This window comes from Cariama cristata, unplaced genomic scaffold (genome assembly GCF_000690535.1).
Source record: "Cariama cristata isolate BGI_N322 unplaced genomic scaffold, ASM69053v1 scaffold7116, whole genome shotgun sequence".
In the NCBI taxonomy this organism is placed as follows: Eukaryota; Metazoa; Chordata; class Aves; order Cariamiformes; family Cariamidae; genus Cariama; species Cariama cristata.
Window position 1 is genome coordinate 23094 of NW_009623810.1, and position 15966 is coordinate 39059.

The 15966-nt window shown below is 52.4% G+C and overlaps 1 protein-coding gene across 1 annotated transcript in view; it reads left to right on the plus strand.

Annotated features, from left to right (window-relative positions):
- The first annotated feature begins 11468 nt into the window (after positions 1-11468).
- PKP1 (plakophilin 1) overlaps positions 11469-15966 on the plus strand; it is a 41650-nt gene continuing 37152 nt past the window's right edge. The window contains exon 1 of the mRNA XM_009702911.1: positions 11469-11670. Coding sequence (XP_009701213.1) covers positions 11469-11670 — 202 coding nt within the window. The remainder of the gene's footprint in view (positions 11671-15966) is intronic.

Genomic DNA, 15966 nt, shown 5'->3' on the forward strand with positions numbered 1-15966 from the left:
GCAGAAATTCAGTGCCGTCACACCCCGCAGGGATGCGTGCTGACTGCACAGTCACCTCCAGCCACCAGGAAAGCCTGGCTGCAAGTCGGGTGCGTGGCAGCCTTCGCTCAATCAGGCCGACAGCAACAACCAGCCGCTGCAGCAACCCTCTTCTGCTGAGCAAGCTGTGCACTGCTGTGGGTCCAGTGCAGAGCCCCGGGTAGCGTGCGAGGAGCTTGTGCCGGCGTGGACCACGGCTTCGCTCTTCCAAGCTGGTTGTATGGCAGGTGCCCGAAGCATCCCTGTCGCTGCTTGTCCCTGTTGTCTCTGCTGTGAGATGCCACTGTCCTGGCTGCTGGCCCTGTGTGGTGGAGGGAATCTCATGGTGCTCAAGGAAAGGCAGGATTTTAAGGTTGCAGGGTGGGAAGGAAGCTCAAAAAGTCACCTGGTCCTTCCCCTGCTCCAGTGCAGGACAGTGCGACTGACCCTTTCTCAAAAGGAGTGTCTGTCTGCTCCTTAAAGACCTCCAGTGCTGTAGGCTCCATGTGTTACTGGAGTACAAGGCACTTGCCCCAAATCGCCAGCAGCTGCTTTTTTTTCCCCTCAAGACCCCTTTTTCAGTCTGTTGGTAGGAGGAGTCTGAAAACTGTCCTCCCCATTAACCATCCTCAGCAGCCAGGATAGGTGAGAGTTCGGTTGCAGCCTCCTGTCCCCCGGAGTAACATCAGCTGTGAAACCCTGGGACAGCGCTGAGCCTTTAGGACAATTGCATTTCCCCTGTGGGAAAGACCAGGCACTGAGGGAAGATGCTTTGATGCTGCAGAGGCTGTTCTGGCAGCCGTGTTGGGGCTATTGAGCTTTCTGGGTTGCTGGGGGCCTTACAGAAATCGGGACCATTCATGGATCATCTGCTGGTGTCTCATGCATGTTTGTGTCCCGACATGGCGACACGGTGACCTACCTGTCTAGGTATAGCTGTGCTGCTGAGGAAGGGGGTCCAGGGAACAGCTCCAGCCCTGACCCAGGTTCCTCCATCGTTAGCTCACTCTCAAGCTTTGTTTTGAGTTATTCCACCCAGCTCTCTCCAGGACAAAGCCTGGGTTTCATACTATAAAAACCTTACCCCACCACCACCCTCCAATTATTTCTGACATTTGAACCAGACAGAAAAAACCCTCTGAGAACAGTAATTATGTCTTAGGCCACCATGTGGGTCTGAAGAGCATGATCCGTAGATGCAGCCTGCTCTGAAGAGGGACATCCCAAAGCAGAGTGGCCAGGAACCCACCCATACTACTTGCCTCAAGACCAGAGATCAGTCTCTGTCCCTCTTGCATCAGCTGTGACGACACCAAGCAAGGAAGAACCTCAGGACATCCATGGGGTGGGTGGGAGTCCCCTTGGCCGACACTTCTGTGTCCTAGCCATTGGGACAGGACTTTTTGTACAGCCCAAAGCTGAAAAAGTGTCCTAGTTGCAAATTTGTCCTCTTTTCCTTCCCACAGCCAATGTAAATGCTTTGTGTGCTGTGCCAAGGAGAAGGAGTTTCCCCTCCCAAAGAGGTCACCCTCCTTCAAAAGCTCCTGCTGGGCTGCAGCAAGGTGACCTTCCCTCTCCCATTCAATTGCCTATGAGAGCAGGAAATTTCCAGGCCACGAGACCTCAAGTAGAATATGGAGTAGAGCTGTCTAGAAAATTTGTGTTAAACCCCATTTCTGCACAGGCAGCTCTTAATTTTATTGTGTTTTGTCAAATCAACTTAAATTGGAGATTAAAAATTATTCAGGGCAGCTGCTACTTAATAACTACTGAAACCTTTCTGGTTTTCTAGATCAAACATTTGTACAAAATGTCAGGCTGTTTTTATTACAAGAGGAAGACGAGGCACTTTGATCTACAGAAGCAAGGTAAGACTTTTTTTCAGTCATTCCTAAGCAGTAGAGCAGTCCTTAATGATTTAATTTTAATGAAATTATACATGTATTTCAACCTCAGCAGCTACTGTGTCTTTAAAGAAAAGAGAAATTGCTTTTTGGTGTCACAGAAGTGTTGAAACTACTCTGCAACCCTGGCATCTTCACACTGCAGATCATTAGCCTTGAGTTTTGCAGAAATGGCAAACAAAGATGGTAGACGTTAGCCGCGTTTTAGCTGCCAGACTACTCATTCCTACCCTTTCACAGGGATGTTTGCAGTCCCCCAGATGTTAAAAATTACTATATTTGGCCAGTTCGGTTGCACACTGATCATCCCCAGTCTGTGCACTGAAAATCTCTGTAAGCCCGTGAAGTTGCTGATGAATTTGCTTCAAAATGCGTTTTCCCCTTGTCAGGGAAGATGGTTGGGGCCAGAGCACACCACGTGTGGGGAGGCTGAAGGAGGTGGCGCCTTCAGCCTGGAGAAGCAGAGATTACCCAACAGCCTTCGTCCACCACGGGAGGAAAGGCCAGGTCCTTCTCCAAGGTGCACTGAGAAAGGACAAGAGACACCATGCAGAAGCTGCAACAGGGACAATTTCAACTGTACATAAAGAAAAACCTTTTTCTTGTCAGAGATGTACAGCCGTGGGATGGGATCTTTTATTGTGGATAGTCAAAACTCACCTGGGCAAGGACTGGAGCAACCCAAGCTGGCTTTGCAGTGAGCCCTGCTTTGAACATGACGTTGGACTCGGGACCTCTCAAAGTCCCTTCCAACCTAAATCTTTCTATGATTTTCCTCTAGTGAAGGGCAGTGACATGTACACACACGCGGTAACTTATTGCATCCTACACAAGACTTGAAAAAGGGAGATGGCACTTGACAATGACATATCTCGCTTGGGCTTTGGCAGCCTAGAAAATGGTAGGAGGAGCCGGTGCAAAAACCACAGCCTGCTTTCTCTGCGCCAAGGCATGTCATGTGTAGGACATTCCTGCACGGATGACTTGGTTAGTTGTTTCCATTATAAAACAGAGATGGGTGTGTGCTGTCCTCCAGCAGCGTGGCAGGAGGTGAGGGATGCACTCTGGAGGACAATCGCCCTGTTGTCCTGCTTGATTTTGTGTCATGGTCAAGGCATCAGACCCCAACCGAGGGCCAAGCGCTGTTTCTGCCCCCGACTCCACTTTGGACTTGCCAACCAGTGCCCTCAAGTCCCTCCACAGTGCCTGGGGCAGCTGGGATGCTGAGCAGGATCCCAGCCAACTAGCCAGGAGGCAGAATAAATTGCATCCTTAAACCAAGGCCGAGGGGATGTTCGCACCTCCTTTGCCCGGAGCTCTTTGAGCTGGGTGTCGGAGCCGGGTCAGGGTGTCCCGGTGGTGGGTTAGCCATGCTCGCTCCCCGGCACATGGTACTGCAGGGAGCGGGGCTGGACCGGCAGCACCATGCTTCCTGGGACAGCCCAGATTCCTCCCTGCACATAGAGGTAGGACTGCAAAAATTTAGTGTGGTGCTTCAGCATATTTTCAATAGGGAGGGGATTTTGCAAGAGATCTGGCAAAAGGGACTTGTAGGCCATGGAAGGATCAGCCCTGAGTGTGCAGGTACAACTTGGATGGTGGGACATCCTCTTGAATGTCAGGGAAGCTCCTTGCCTCATCTCTGGCACTGTTACCTGAAGATGGTTCTCATGCCCAGCCGTAAATTAGTTTTGAAAATCTGTTTTTCGGTATTTAGTTTGAAAATGAACATGTGAATACTTGTCCATCTTGAAAACCCAACTGAGGATGGGCTCTTCCTGGAAAGCAGACACGAGTGAAACAGATAACCCCTGCACAACATGTGCAGATTAGCCTCAAATATTATCTCTAATCACTAGCGTTAGATTTCACTATTAAAATAAACAATATCCTTCAGAAATAATGTTAGTAGCATGACTCATGTAAATCTATTAATTGCATCATAGTAGTTTTTATTTAACAGGGCTTTGTAATTTATTTTAAAAAGAGAATGAGCTTCTAGATTATCTGGTTCATTCTTTACAACTAGGATCATTATTATCATCAATAATGATGATATTATTGATGCTCCCTGCACCCCATAGCAGATGCCATGTTAGTAAATAACATCCTGTGAGGACCACCTGCCCCACGCTTGATGCCCATGTGCCCTCTTCATGCCCCCACCCCATTTTGTCTCTTTTTGCTTGACTGACACCACAGGACCTCTGGGCCCTTGGGATGGCGTGGGATGGAGGACGAGTCCCCATGGGTAAGCCCTGCTCCATGTGTCTCCCACCCAGTGACCATCCGCAGCATGGAGCAGAGATGTGTAACCACAGTCCATGGCATCCCAGAGCCTTCTCTGATGGGAGCCTGGTGCCACCCACTTGGTCTTGGGAGTAACCTGGGACTCTGTGTCCTCTTCTCAATCATCTTCTCTTCTCCTCCTTGGCCAGGGCTCCTCATAGAAGCTGAGGATCCTCCAAGGATTGCAGGGGGGATGCCACAGCCCTGCATGTAGGTAGAGGAGGGTCTCCATCAGCATGGCCCGGTGCATCTCACACCAAGGAGGAATTAGGTGCTGTGCAGCTGTCAGAGCCTTCCCAAATGCGGAACAGCAAGGAGGATGGGGAGGCAAAATCCTCCAGGAGCTGCTTTTCCAAAGGAGGGGATGAACATGGCTTCAATGTGACTGATGAAGGGCATCGTCACCCACCACGAATCCCGGTGGGCAGCAGTGCTGAGTGGTGCTGGTGTCAGATACCAATGGGATTAAAGCCGCAGAAGACTGCGTGCACGAGGTCAGACCAATGTTTTAATCTGGAGAGGACTTGCCTATGTTGGCGGTTGCAGACAAACCCTCCTGGAGTTCAGGTAGGCAAAAGGCCAGGCCTGGAGGACAGGTAGTGAAATGGCATCCCCGCAAACTGGTGATCCCGATGTTTGGGCTGCTCTGATACTCCCTGTGACAGGGCAACCATGCTAATGCCAAACAGTATCCTTGTGCTTCAGCTGGGATGAGGAGCACCTGCACCTCCCGGCAGAGCACGCAGTGATGGAGCAATGATGCTGCCAGATGCGGTGTGGGCACACAGCCACGTGCAACCTGGTGGAGCAGCCAGCGTTTGCCGTGACGAGGTTCGTGGGCCACATGGCACTCACAGCCCTCCTCTGCTCCCGGTCGCACCCCGTGTTCCCCAGCTGTCCCGAGGGACTATGGCGTGATCGCCTCCCTCTTCCCGCTCCCCTCACCAGAGGCTGCTTTAATGAGCCGGGTCACACTAGGATATGTTGCTAAACCATTACGAAAGCTGGTCCGCATGGTTTCCTCCCCCACCAGCTGTGTGGGGGATTTCACAACGCCGTGGAATCGAGGGCATCCTCGTGCCATTTACACGCTTGCTCCCTTTCTAAATTTTATCGCATCACCTCTGTTTCTTTCACAGCGGGAACAAGCTCTCCCTTCCCTGCAGTGTCTCTGAGCTGGTCCAGATTGTGATGGGCACGAGGAGGTGAGGAGTCCAGGTACCACCCTGGCTGAGGTGTCTGTCTACCTACTCTTCTCCTCCTGGGTCCCCAGCTGTGGGAGACCATTCACATCTATTTTGTTGTAGTCGCCTCCCTGGGCTGTGTCTTGACTTATGATAGCCATGGGCTCAAGTCCTCTCCTTGACTTTTTGTGCAGTGCATTCGTATGCTCCTGGGCCTGGCATCACCTCTGGAGATGGTGCCCCACACCTCTGCCCTCCCTCCAGCCACTCCTAGAAGCACCAGATGTACCTGGCAGGACCAGATGACTGCGTTTACAGGGCACAACCCAGGTGATGCTCATGCACCCCACAGGGCCTCTGAAACACACTGAGGTTATCTGTGGGGTTTTTCATGGCAGTGTGGGCTCTTCTCCCCCATCTGGGTGCGGTTATCACCAGCCATCCTCGAGCACTGCCTCCATTGACAGCCAGCTCCTTCTGGAGTTGGCAGATATGGGATGGCATGGATAGCGGGGGACTCTTCAACCCATTAAACATCTAGAAGCAACAGGAGCACTGTTCAGGTCCTTGGGTGGTCCTCAAGACTTAGAGAAATGGAGCAGGTAGATGAAGCTAGGGAGAAGGTGTCTACCATAGAGGCCTGTAAGGTCTTCTGGGCATGGTCAAGCAGGGTTCACTGTTGCCTGGCAGCCTGCAGTGGGAACACAACCTTGCTGAGGGGCTGGCACGTCCTCACAGTCAGCCATGAGACCCCAACCCCAAGTGCACATGGCTGGACGTGGTGCGCAGTAGCATGACACAGGCATGTAGACCAACCTCCCATGTTTATCTCAACAGCATTGCCCACTTTCAAGGGAAGCCTCTTGTAGCAACTCCAGGTAATTGGTCCCTGAGAACAGGCTGCAAGACCACCAAAGGTAAGTGCTATGAGCACAAGGAGTCCCTCATTGCACCCATCCCCTCCCACACGTCCTCTCCTGCCACTCCATGTAACACCCTGCCACTGAGGTGCACCAGCACCAGGGAAGTCTTTGGGAAAGGGCCAGCCCCAGAGATCCTGAGCTGGGATCTTCATGCAGTCTCTCCTGGGATTTGGTCTGCAGAGGAGTTTGTTGTCCCAGACTCCCCTGAACACTGTCACAAGCTTTGCCCTTGGGCTGCTGGGCAAGGACTGTAGCGAGGAGGGGCTTTGTCAGCAGGGTTCCACATAGTCAGTCTTGGTGTGAAGCATCTCCCCCGCGGTGCATCACCTTCACAGAGACAACTGCAGGCTGAGCTCACCCTGAACTGGACATTGCCCTGGCAGAGGGTACTGGGTAGAGATGGGAGGAGATCAGCAGTTCCTTAAGTGGGATGGTGACACAAGGAGATGCAAACTGGGTGGACTGGCCGATTTGATGGGCTTCTCCTGGAGGGGAAGTAAAACTCTTTCCTTCTCCATCATCATCCTCCTCTCCCAGGGCACCTCCCTGCTGCCTGCCCTTCCCTGGCAGCAGCATGGCCACTCCTGGTGCTCATTTCCAGAGTGACCTGCTGACCAAGGCACGTCCCTAAAAAAGCTGCTGACAAGCCTGCGCAGCCCTCTGGACTGTAAGCAGTTCAGAGTTGCGATGTTGTTGCTCATCAAAGGTGGGATCTGGGATGGGACTATTTGGCAGGGGATGTCTGTCTAGGGAAGGGCAAAAGAGACAACCTGTATCGTCAGTGCTGAGGCTGGACCTGCTGTCAGGCACCTGCAGGTTCCTGCACAGAGCTTTAAGGGTGGTCTCCAGCCCACAGATGTTCTGCGCTGCTTTGTGTCCCCTTGTGTGCTTTACATGTGCCGTCTGTCACAAACAGGGGCAGCAAAGGCAGGGAACCAGGAACGTGAGTCCGTGGAGGTCCAGCTGACAAGGGCAAGGGCCTGGCCTGCTCTCCAGCCCCAAGATGGTCAGGAGTGGAGCACGGGACACACAAGAAAAGACTGGGAGAGCTGGGTTGGTTCAAACTGAAGAAAGAAAAGTTTGGAGGGATCTTACAGCTTTCTGCAGCTAAATAACTGGAGGATACACAGAAGATGGAACCAGATATTCTGAGGCGCATGGGGAGAGGAAGAGAGGCAACTGGAACAAGCTGGGACATGGGAAATTCCTCTGAGATACCTGGAAAAAAAATTCACATCAAGGGTAGTCACATACTGGGAGAGAGGCCAGAGAGGCTGTGGGATCTCCTTCAAACCTCAACTGGACAGGTTCTGGAGTAACTGGGTCCCGACCCGGTTCAGCCAAGCTGACCCTGCCTTGGGCAGAGGGTCAGTCCCTTCCTATCTAAATTACCCCATGTTTCTGTTAGGGCACACCTTAATGATGCATTAACTTTGTTCTCAAGTGCTTTATCTCCATTACGCAAACCTTTCATCTTGCTGCATGTAGCCTTGCAGCTGCTCTACATGAGCCCTCCTTCCTTTTTGTGGAGAAATCAGAGTTTTCCTTACTTTCCTCACCTCAAGTCCCACCCACAACGGGAGATCTCTGGGGCTTGGTCAAGTCTACCTGCTCTGCCAAGGGCCAGCCCATGATCTGCCCAGCGCTGTCACCTTCTCATCCTCCCACAGCACCACCCCGAAAACATCTCAGTGCCACACGTGTGAGAGGAGTGGAGGGAAGGTTTTGCTCAAGAACAATCTGTCCACATGTCTCAGCAGGCTTCTGCGTGGCTTTCCTCAACTTGGCAGCTCCATGCTCACTTTCAGCTGGATCCTGGTTACCCTATTGGATCTGAGCTCTCCATCTGCCCCGTTCCTGTGGTGCTTTCTGGTCCCACAGAAGAAAAAGAGCCTTTCATGAGAGGCAGAGAGAAGCTGGTTTCATCCTGGAAAAACCTTACCAGGCTCTGGGAAGTCTCAGCTGTGCTGGGGCAAGGCTGAGTGACTGCTCAGAAAATGGCATTATCCTGGGAAGTACAAGAAATTCCCAGCACCCTCACCTCTGTCCCTCCTGGTGACCACCTGCTCTGAGGAAGAAGCAACCCTAGGTGCTAATAAAAAAAAAACAACAACACAGCAGGACTCCCTGTCACCAATTTTGGGGGCCAACTATTTTCCCCTGGCAGATTTTGCAGCAATCCGTAGACACTTTCAGCTCAGGAGCGCCTGACAAGTTTGAACAGCAAACCCTGCACCGCTCTGGGAGAAGTATTGGGCCAGCGAGCCCTTTGATTGCGATCAGCGAGTTGGCAGGAATCCCAGGAACTCGTACAAAAATGCTTTGAAGCGGCCAGATGCACAAGGTGTGTCCCTGTGTGGGGTGCGGAGCGGTGAGTCACGGCATCGCCATGCGATGCTTGGTGCGCGCACATGTTGGACCGCAGCGAAGGCCCCTCTCTCCCTCAAATCATCAGTTGCCTCTTTATTTTAATTTTTTTTTTTTTAACCCTCCAATCTTTTGCCGATCGCACCTCGAATTTAGCACAGGTTTTGTTTCCCTTTCAGCCTTCCCCCACTGCTGCCTGCGAGCTCCAGACAGAAAGGCAGACGGGGAATTTGCCGCAGGCACTGGTGCAAGCTCTGCTGCTGCGCCGAGGCTGCGCTGGGCTTGCTGGGGATGACACTCACCGTGCCCTGCCAAGTAAGCATCCCCAGCCTGTGATTCAGAGCAGAAAGCAGTGTGCATAGAGGTGCAATAAACTCCTTTGTTTAAGTGCCTTTTGCTTTTTTAGGTACTGGTTTGGAGTCTGTTGCAGAAACCTGGGAGATTCCATCCCTTGGGCTAGACCGTGCAAACTCGCCCGAAGAAACTATTGTTTCTTGAAAGCCTCTATAAGCTCCCCGTCCCCAGCTCCGCAGCCCAGCTCAGCATTTTGGGTGAGTTATGAAACAGGGCAGATGCCGGAGCCAAATGACGGGATGCGATAAACACCTGGCTCTCCCGTGCGGGGACAGGGTGAGGGCTGTTCCTTGCCGCGGGGGAAATGACATTACAGGTTTGCAAGAGCTGGGCACTTTGTTGTGCAGAAGCCATCTGATGCTGACAGCCTGTCATTGATTTGCGAAAACATCGTTTGGCATCGATAACAAGCTTTCAGGAGAAACAAGTAGGACAGAGGAAAACAACACCCAGGTATTGCTTTGCTGTTCCCTACCAGGACTGGAAGCGCACAGACTTATCCCCACTCTGTGAAATGCACAGGACCAGCAGAAAATCTTCCTCCATCTCACTGGGCATCAGCCACCTGATCTTGGGCAGCACTCGCCCCTCATCCTGGCTGGCCTTGCTTGGGCATGGTCTAAATGTCCAGGCTGGTTGGGTGATGGAGCAGAGTGAAGCCGCTGCATCCCTTGGGTGAGGTGTCAGGAAACATGGAGAGAGGGTACCAAAGATAATTACCCTCTAGTTGCTCTAGTCCTGTGTCTCATCAACAAAGCTTGGGTTTCTGCTGTTGGGTTTCACTGGAGGAGCATCCTGAAGCATCCAAAGAGGAAGGTGCACAACGTTCATCTTCCCTAGGACCATGCCCTGTGCTTTCTGATACTGCTCTTCTTCCTATGAAATAAGAAATATAGCACCTGCGTGCTCACAAAACCTGATGAATCAGAACAAAATAAAGTGCTTTCAAGGAGGGACCCAACATCTGTGAGCTGAAAACACCAGGCCTACGGGCAGCCAGATCCTGAGCACTGGTGATTCCCACTGGAGAGAAACCCCACAAGTCCTCCACCACAGCACCCTCCATCCTGCAGTGCAGAGGAGCCTGCTCCTCCTGGTCCTTCTCCGGGCTGTGGGCTGACACAAGCACCCAGGACTTGGTCCTGGGGGGCCCAGAAGCTTCTGCCCTGGGAATCCTGCCCTTGGCCTCCCTCCTGATGGGGTTTGTGCCTCTTCTCCTGCATCAGCCGCTTGTGGCTTGGCAGGAGCTTTGTCAGTGCTTGCTGTGACCTGAAACTGGTCACACCAGCACCGAGGTGTTTGGTTCTCTGCAAACGAGTTGCTGCAGTGTGGCTTGGCAGAGAGAAAATTCTCTGCTTAAATTCGTAACCTGGCATGTCATTTCTTGTACAGCCATTTTAAACTTCTATTCTACTTGCTAAAAGTCCCATTTTTCTCTGTGCTAGCCCAAGTTACTTGCAAAGATTGCCCCAACTCTTTACCTGGTGGCTTCCCTGATTTCCCCATAGGGCTGTCCCTGCAAAAAGTGGGACCCCCTTTGGGAAGAGGTCTCACCCCATGAACACAGCAGCACCCTGCAGTCAGCAGGACCCTCCATGATCCCTACTTTAGGTGCTCTGCAGGTGACCCTGCAGCCCTGGGCTCAGTGGGGTGATTTTGCAACCTGTGCAGGCAGAGAAAGCTTTTTGCAAATGGGGAGCTGGACACATTGACCCGAGAACTTCTCGGCAGGGTGGAGGCTGGACCCCCAGGCAGGAATGGGCCCTGTGGGCAGCATTGCTCCTCTGACCCATGGCGTGTGCAATGCTGCCTCTACTAGCAGAGGCGTCCCCGGGCTCTTGGCACTGAGACACCATTTTGATCCGGTTTAGACTAAGCAAAATAATAAAATACAAGCTGAACAGGCTGTGTGGGAGATCCTCCAGCCCTCTGGCTGTCCAAGAGCACAGTTTCCTACCCAGACCCACAAAGCCTCGCCCCTGAGCCTTTCACAGTGAAGGGGACAGCGATGTCCACCCCCAGCCCTCATGCCTCCCAGCCCTGCCTGATCCCCCTTGGTACCTACATGCCCCTCTTGACCCGTCCGTTTTGGCACAGGCTGGAAGAGGCAGATTTGGGGCGAGGGCAGCGGGGAGCCCTGTGCCCTGCAGCGGCGGCGCGGGGGCTGCAAGCGAGCCGCAGCGGGGAGCGTGTGGGTGTGTGCAGGCAGGGCTGTATATCCAGTCTGGCAGAGGGTGTGCCTGCTCACACGCCAGGGAGCCGAGCCGGGAGCAGGAGCCCTGAGACACCCTCGGACGGGGGACGTATGGCAAGAAGGGGTTCGGGAGATTAACCCCAGCACGAGACGCGTTTGCTGTTGCTTTGTGTCGTGCGCGGTCAGGTGAAGTGCAGCCCCCTCTTCCCCCAAGCCCCACGGTCTGCTTGCAGCCATGCTTCACTCTCCACTGAAAACAGCGTTGGCGTATGAGTGTTTCCAAGACCAGGCCAGTTCCACTCTGGCTCTGCCCTCGGACCACAAGCTGAAAACTAAGGGCACAGGAAAACAGCGGGTCCAAGAGCAAGTGATGATGACGGTGAAGCGGCAGAAGCAAAAGTCGTCTGTATCGTCAAGTGTGGGCCACTCCAACCGAGGTAAAATCCCACCGCCCTCTGGACATCAAGGGGATCCCCTGTGGGGACAGAGCAGATGCTATGGGGTGCTTTTGTAGGGTTTTGTTGGTGGGGGACAGACTGGTTCGTGTCTTTCATGGGTTACCTGGGGCAGGGGATGCTGAGATCTCTTGCACTGGATGGAAGAGTTAGGACAAGACGCGGGGCTGGATGCATCGACTCCCTTCCAGGTGGAGCTGATCTCCCGGGAGTGCTGCACTGCTCCACATCCCAGAGGCATTGGACATTTCAGTGTGGTGCTATTAACCATTTGCTCCCTGGCTCTAAAGCTGGAGTAACTGCTTAACCTTTGCAAATCCTTCCTCTGCGAGTGCCCCTATGGTTGGAATCCTCCACCAGACCTGTCCCCTCCTGTGGATGGCCAAAGCTAACAGCATTGCTCTTCCACCGTGCCAAGGAGCCGGCCACAAGCTGAGGTCGGGTTGTCTCCTGAGCACTGTGGCAGGTGGAGAGCAGGCAGCTCTGCCTACACACAGGACACAAACCTGGGCTCAGGATCCGCCTCTGAAGTTCCCAACATGTCTCCCATTTGCAGGCTGAGAAGTGTGGGAGCCTCCGGGATGCCCCAGTGTGAGTGGTAGGAAGGAGATGAGTTAGGAGGAGTGATGTCCTTTTCTTACTGCGGTGGCTTGTGTTGGTTCAGTGGGGATGCTTCCCAGCCCCCTCCATTTTGCAGATGGGTAGACAGGGATGCAGGGGTCTGGGCAGCCGGACCACCTCCATGCACTGGGTCTGTGCCATAGGAAGGAAGCAACCAGCTGCGTCCTGGAGCCAAGTTTCATACTGGAATACCCTCCCCTTTGGGTCAAAGCTTGGCAAATGCTTTTCTTCGCCATCCTTGTGTATGGAGAAAGCTGATTTGGAGGTAAACCCCGGCTTTTCCCAGCCGGGAGCTGCAAACCCAGAGGGTTACGACAACCACAGTGCAAAACCTCCTGGCTCTCGGAGGGGCTTTCGCCAGCAGCTGCAGCGAGCTCACTGGCCTGGCTGAGCTCACCGGGAAGAGGAAAGCCGAGGCTTTGGGGCAGAGGGGTTGCTGGGGCTGGGACTGAACCATTCAGCCACATCTGGAGTGAGCAGCATGTAGAGAGGTCTTTGCTGAAAGCTGGGTGAGCTGGGCCAGTCTCTGCTGCCTCTTTTGGGGATTACGACTTGCCCAGCAGCTTTTCCAAGCTGGATCGTGAGGCTGAATGCAGCGCTGGTGAGGTGTCATGGTCCAGACGTATGTTTTGGGCTGGTTTACCAAGAGAAGCTGAGCGGCACTAGGCTGCCGGGTGAAGAGTGGAGGTGGTGCTGCCACAGGAGCCATCCTGGCTGTATGCGTTGCCATTTCTGTGACAGAGGGAATAGAGCAGGTTCATGGCGGATGGCATGTGTGCAGGAACCTGTGATGGGCACTGCCAGGAAAAAAATCTCTGCTTTCTTTTTTTTTATGTGTTTGTGGACATAGACTCAAAGAGGTGGATGGGGGATGGGGCAAGGAGAGCTTTCTTCTGCCACCAAAAAGAAAGATGCAAATCTCCTCCTACCTCAGGAGGGTTTATTACTTAAGGTTTTATGGTGCTAGACCTGACAAAATAATGTACAAACCAAGATGAGACAAGAAGCTCTGGATGGGGATTGGGGAATGCCAACCTCCCTTTCCAGCAGAGGGGTATTTCAAGGGGAAGCGGGCAGAGACATGTCTCCCACTGCTGCCCATAGGCAGGACAAAAGGGAGGACGAAAGGGATTATTCCTCTTGGAGGGGAGCCCGGGTGAAACTTCTGGGAAAGTTAAGAAAAAAAAAAATAATTCCCAAGCTGCCCATCTCTGCTCGACAGGCTGAAGCTAAACCCCTCCTCCAGACACTTTCGGAAATGTCTGGGAATGGGAATTGCGTGGAAATGGGCAGCTCTGGTTTCTGTGTCCCAGGGAAGCTGAGTCACATCCAGCTCCCAGGAGCTGCCTCCAAACATGGGCTGAGGCTGCCCCGTTCCCACCGCGGGGAGGTTGGCCAGCACCAAGGTCCCGATGGCTGATTCACCCCAGCGGCTGCTCTCGCAGTGAATTTCTGGACGGAATCCCAGAAGGGCAAGAAGTTGCCATTTATTCTCAGGATTTTCTCCTGAGTTGAAGCTTGAGACGGTCTGGCTAAACTTTCAAGTGTCAATTTTTTCTGCTGTAGGTCCAAAGGTTAGATGAGTAGACATAATGCGAAGCACTGATGTTTCCTACAAATGGGCTACATGGGTCTGTCAGGGTTGGATGTCTGCCTGCTCAAATGCTCCTCCAACATCGGCTACCTGCATCCCCACACGATTTCTCAGAGATGCTCCTTAAAAGCAGCACAAGCTGGAGAATTCACAAAGCCTCTTGCTAAATGTTCGAGTGCTTTGTTCCTTCTGCACCCAGACTATACATGTCTGGTTAGGTGTTGGTCCAGGCCCAGCCATCTGTTGCTGCACTTTGGCCTATGGTTTGAGAAGGAGCTGAAGCACAGCACAGAGCTTCCCCCAGCTTCAGGAACGCATGCACGTGTGTATGTAGGACGGGGAGCGTGGACATGGACCCCTCTAACATGTAGCAGTGGTGGGCGTTGTTGTATCCCATAGCTGGAGTTTGTTTAGAAGGTCAATAGACGTTTCCTCAATGTCTTGCTAATTGATGTATACATAGAATTAGTTGGTTATCTGGAGTCCAGCAGATCAAGGCGTTGTGACCGCCCTGAAGATCTGGTGTTGCCCAATATGTGCTCAAGCCGCATCAGGGTGAGGTGGTCCACCTGGGCTCAAACTGGTGTGCACTGGGGTAGGGCAGTGAGCAGAAACCCATTGCAAGCAGCGTAATCCTGCACCCACAGCGGGGACTTTTCTCAGCACAGCAGCTGTGGGTGTTTCCAAGGATGGCTGCAGAGTTTTGGGTCTGTGGGGTCTGCCCTAGGGCACATCTGCCCTTCTCACCATGGGAATAGCTAACTGGATGGCTCCCTCTGCATTTGGGAGTGATGCAAATTTCCAGGGAAAATGAATTTCAGTGGCATGGCAGGGGAAAAGGCCAGGCCAAGCTGAACCAGCTCCTCGTAGCCAACAGCACTAGTCTGCGACGTCCTCTGGCTAAAGAAAAGTTTTGCCAGTGACTCGTCACTGGCTGGTAGGGTGTAGCAGAGAGGGAAGATCTGAGGAAACCCAGCCGAGGAGTGTCGTATCCGATGTCTCGCGGCAGAGCTGTGATTTAGAGGTTTGCTATGCTGGCTGTGGCTGAGAGGGAAGAAATCCCACCTAGCACTAATGAGGGTCATTACTCTGATGTGAAGGCAAGAGGAGATTTTGGGGACACTAAGTCTTTTGAAGACTTCTGTAACCTTCCCCTAGCATGAGATGATTCAGTGAAAGCCATTCAGTCCCACAAACCTTAGAGTATTGGTACAGAAAGAAATACCAAAACCCTTTAGCTCATAGGCCAGAAGGCAGAAATGAGGTTTGGTCATTCCCACAAGAATCTCAGCTGCTGGGATTTCACTAACACTTCTCTCGTAGGAGGCATCCGGGCTTTGCTCTGTGCCTCCTACAGGTCCTCTTCTCTTACTACGTTTTTCCTATGTTTAATCATCCTTATTGTTTTACAGCCATGCATAGTTTATTATTTAACTTGTCTAGCCTGTAATACCAGTGACTGGTTCTTGTCTTGTCTTTCCCTGCCACAGATTAATATTTATTAACATGCATCCATTTCCACAATGCTCCCTGTTAGCTTTATGAGTCCGACTGAAGCCTTTCACTGTCGTGCTTGAAAAATGGCCCTTTTAACACAATTCTTTTCCTTGCCGTCAGTCTCTTAGCTTCAAGCTGCCTTTGAAGAAAGTAAATAACTCATCAAGCATATTGGGTTAGATGGAAGTCTCAGTTTGCTCTGCAATGACCGATAACAGCGATAGAGAGGAGGATGAGGGCAAGGCGAGTTTGTAGTGGGGTTCACAGTGATTAAGTGCAAGATCTTGTAATCCTTACCTGTTGTAGCTAGTTTTCACCCTCGTGAACTGTCCCACTGAATTTAAATGAGATTTTAGATTGACCAAATTTTGAAGGAAATGCCTTGGGGGAAAGGACAATTTGGGGGTGGGAGAGAGGGGTCCCTATGACAGCCCAGCCAGTGCCTGAGCAGCCCTCAGGGGTATTTTCTGCCCACAACCACCGTAACTGGGAGGCTGTGCTTCATCTGAGTGATTCTCATCCACATCTTTTCTGCCTCTGTCCCGTCTGTTATCTGCTAATAATAC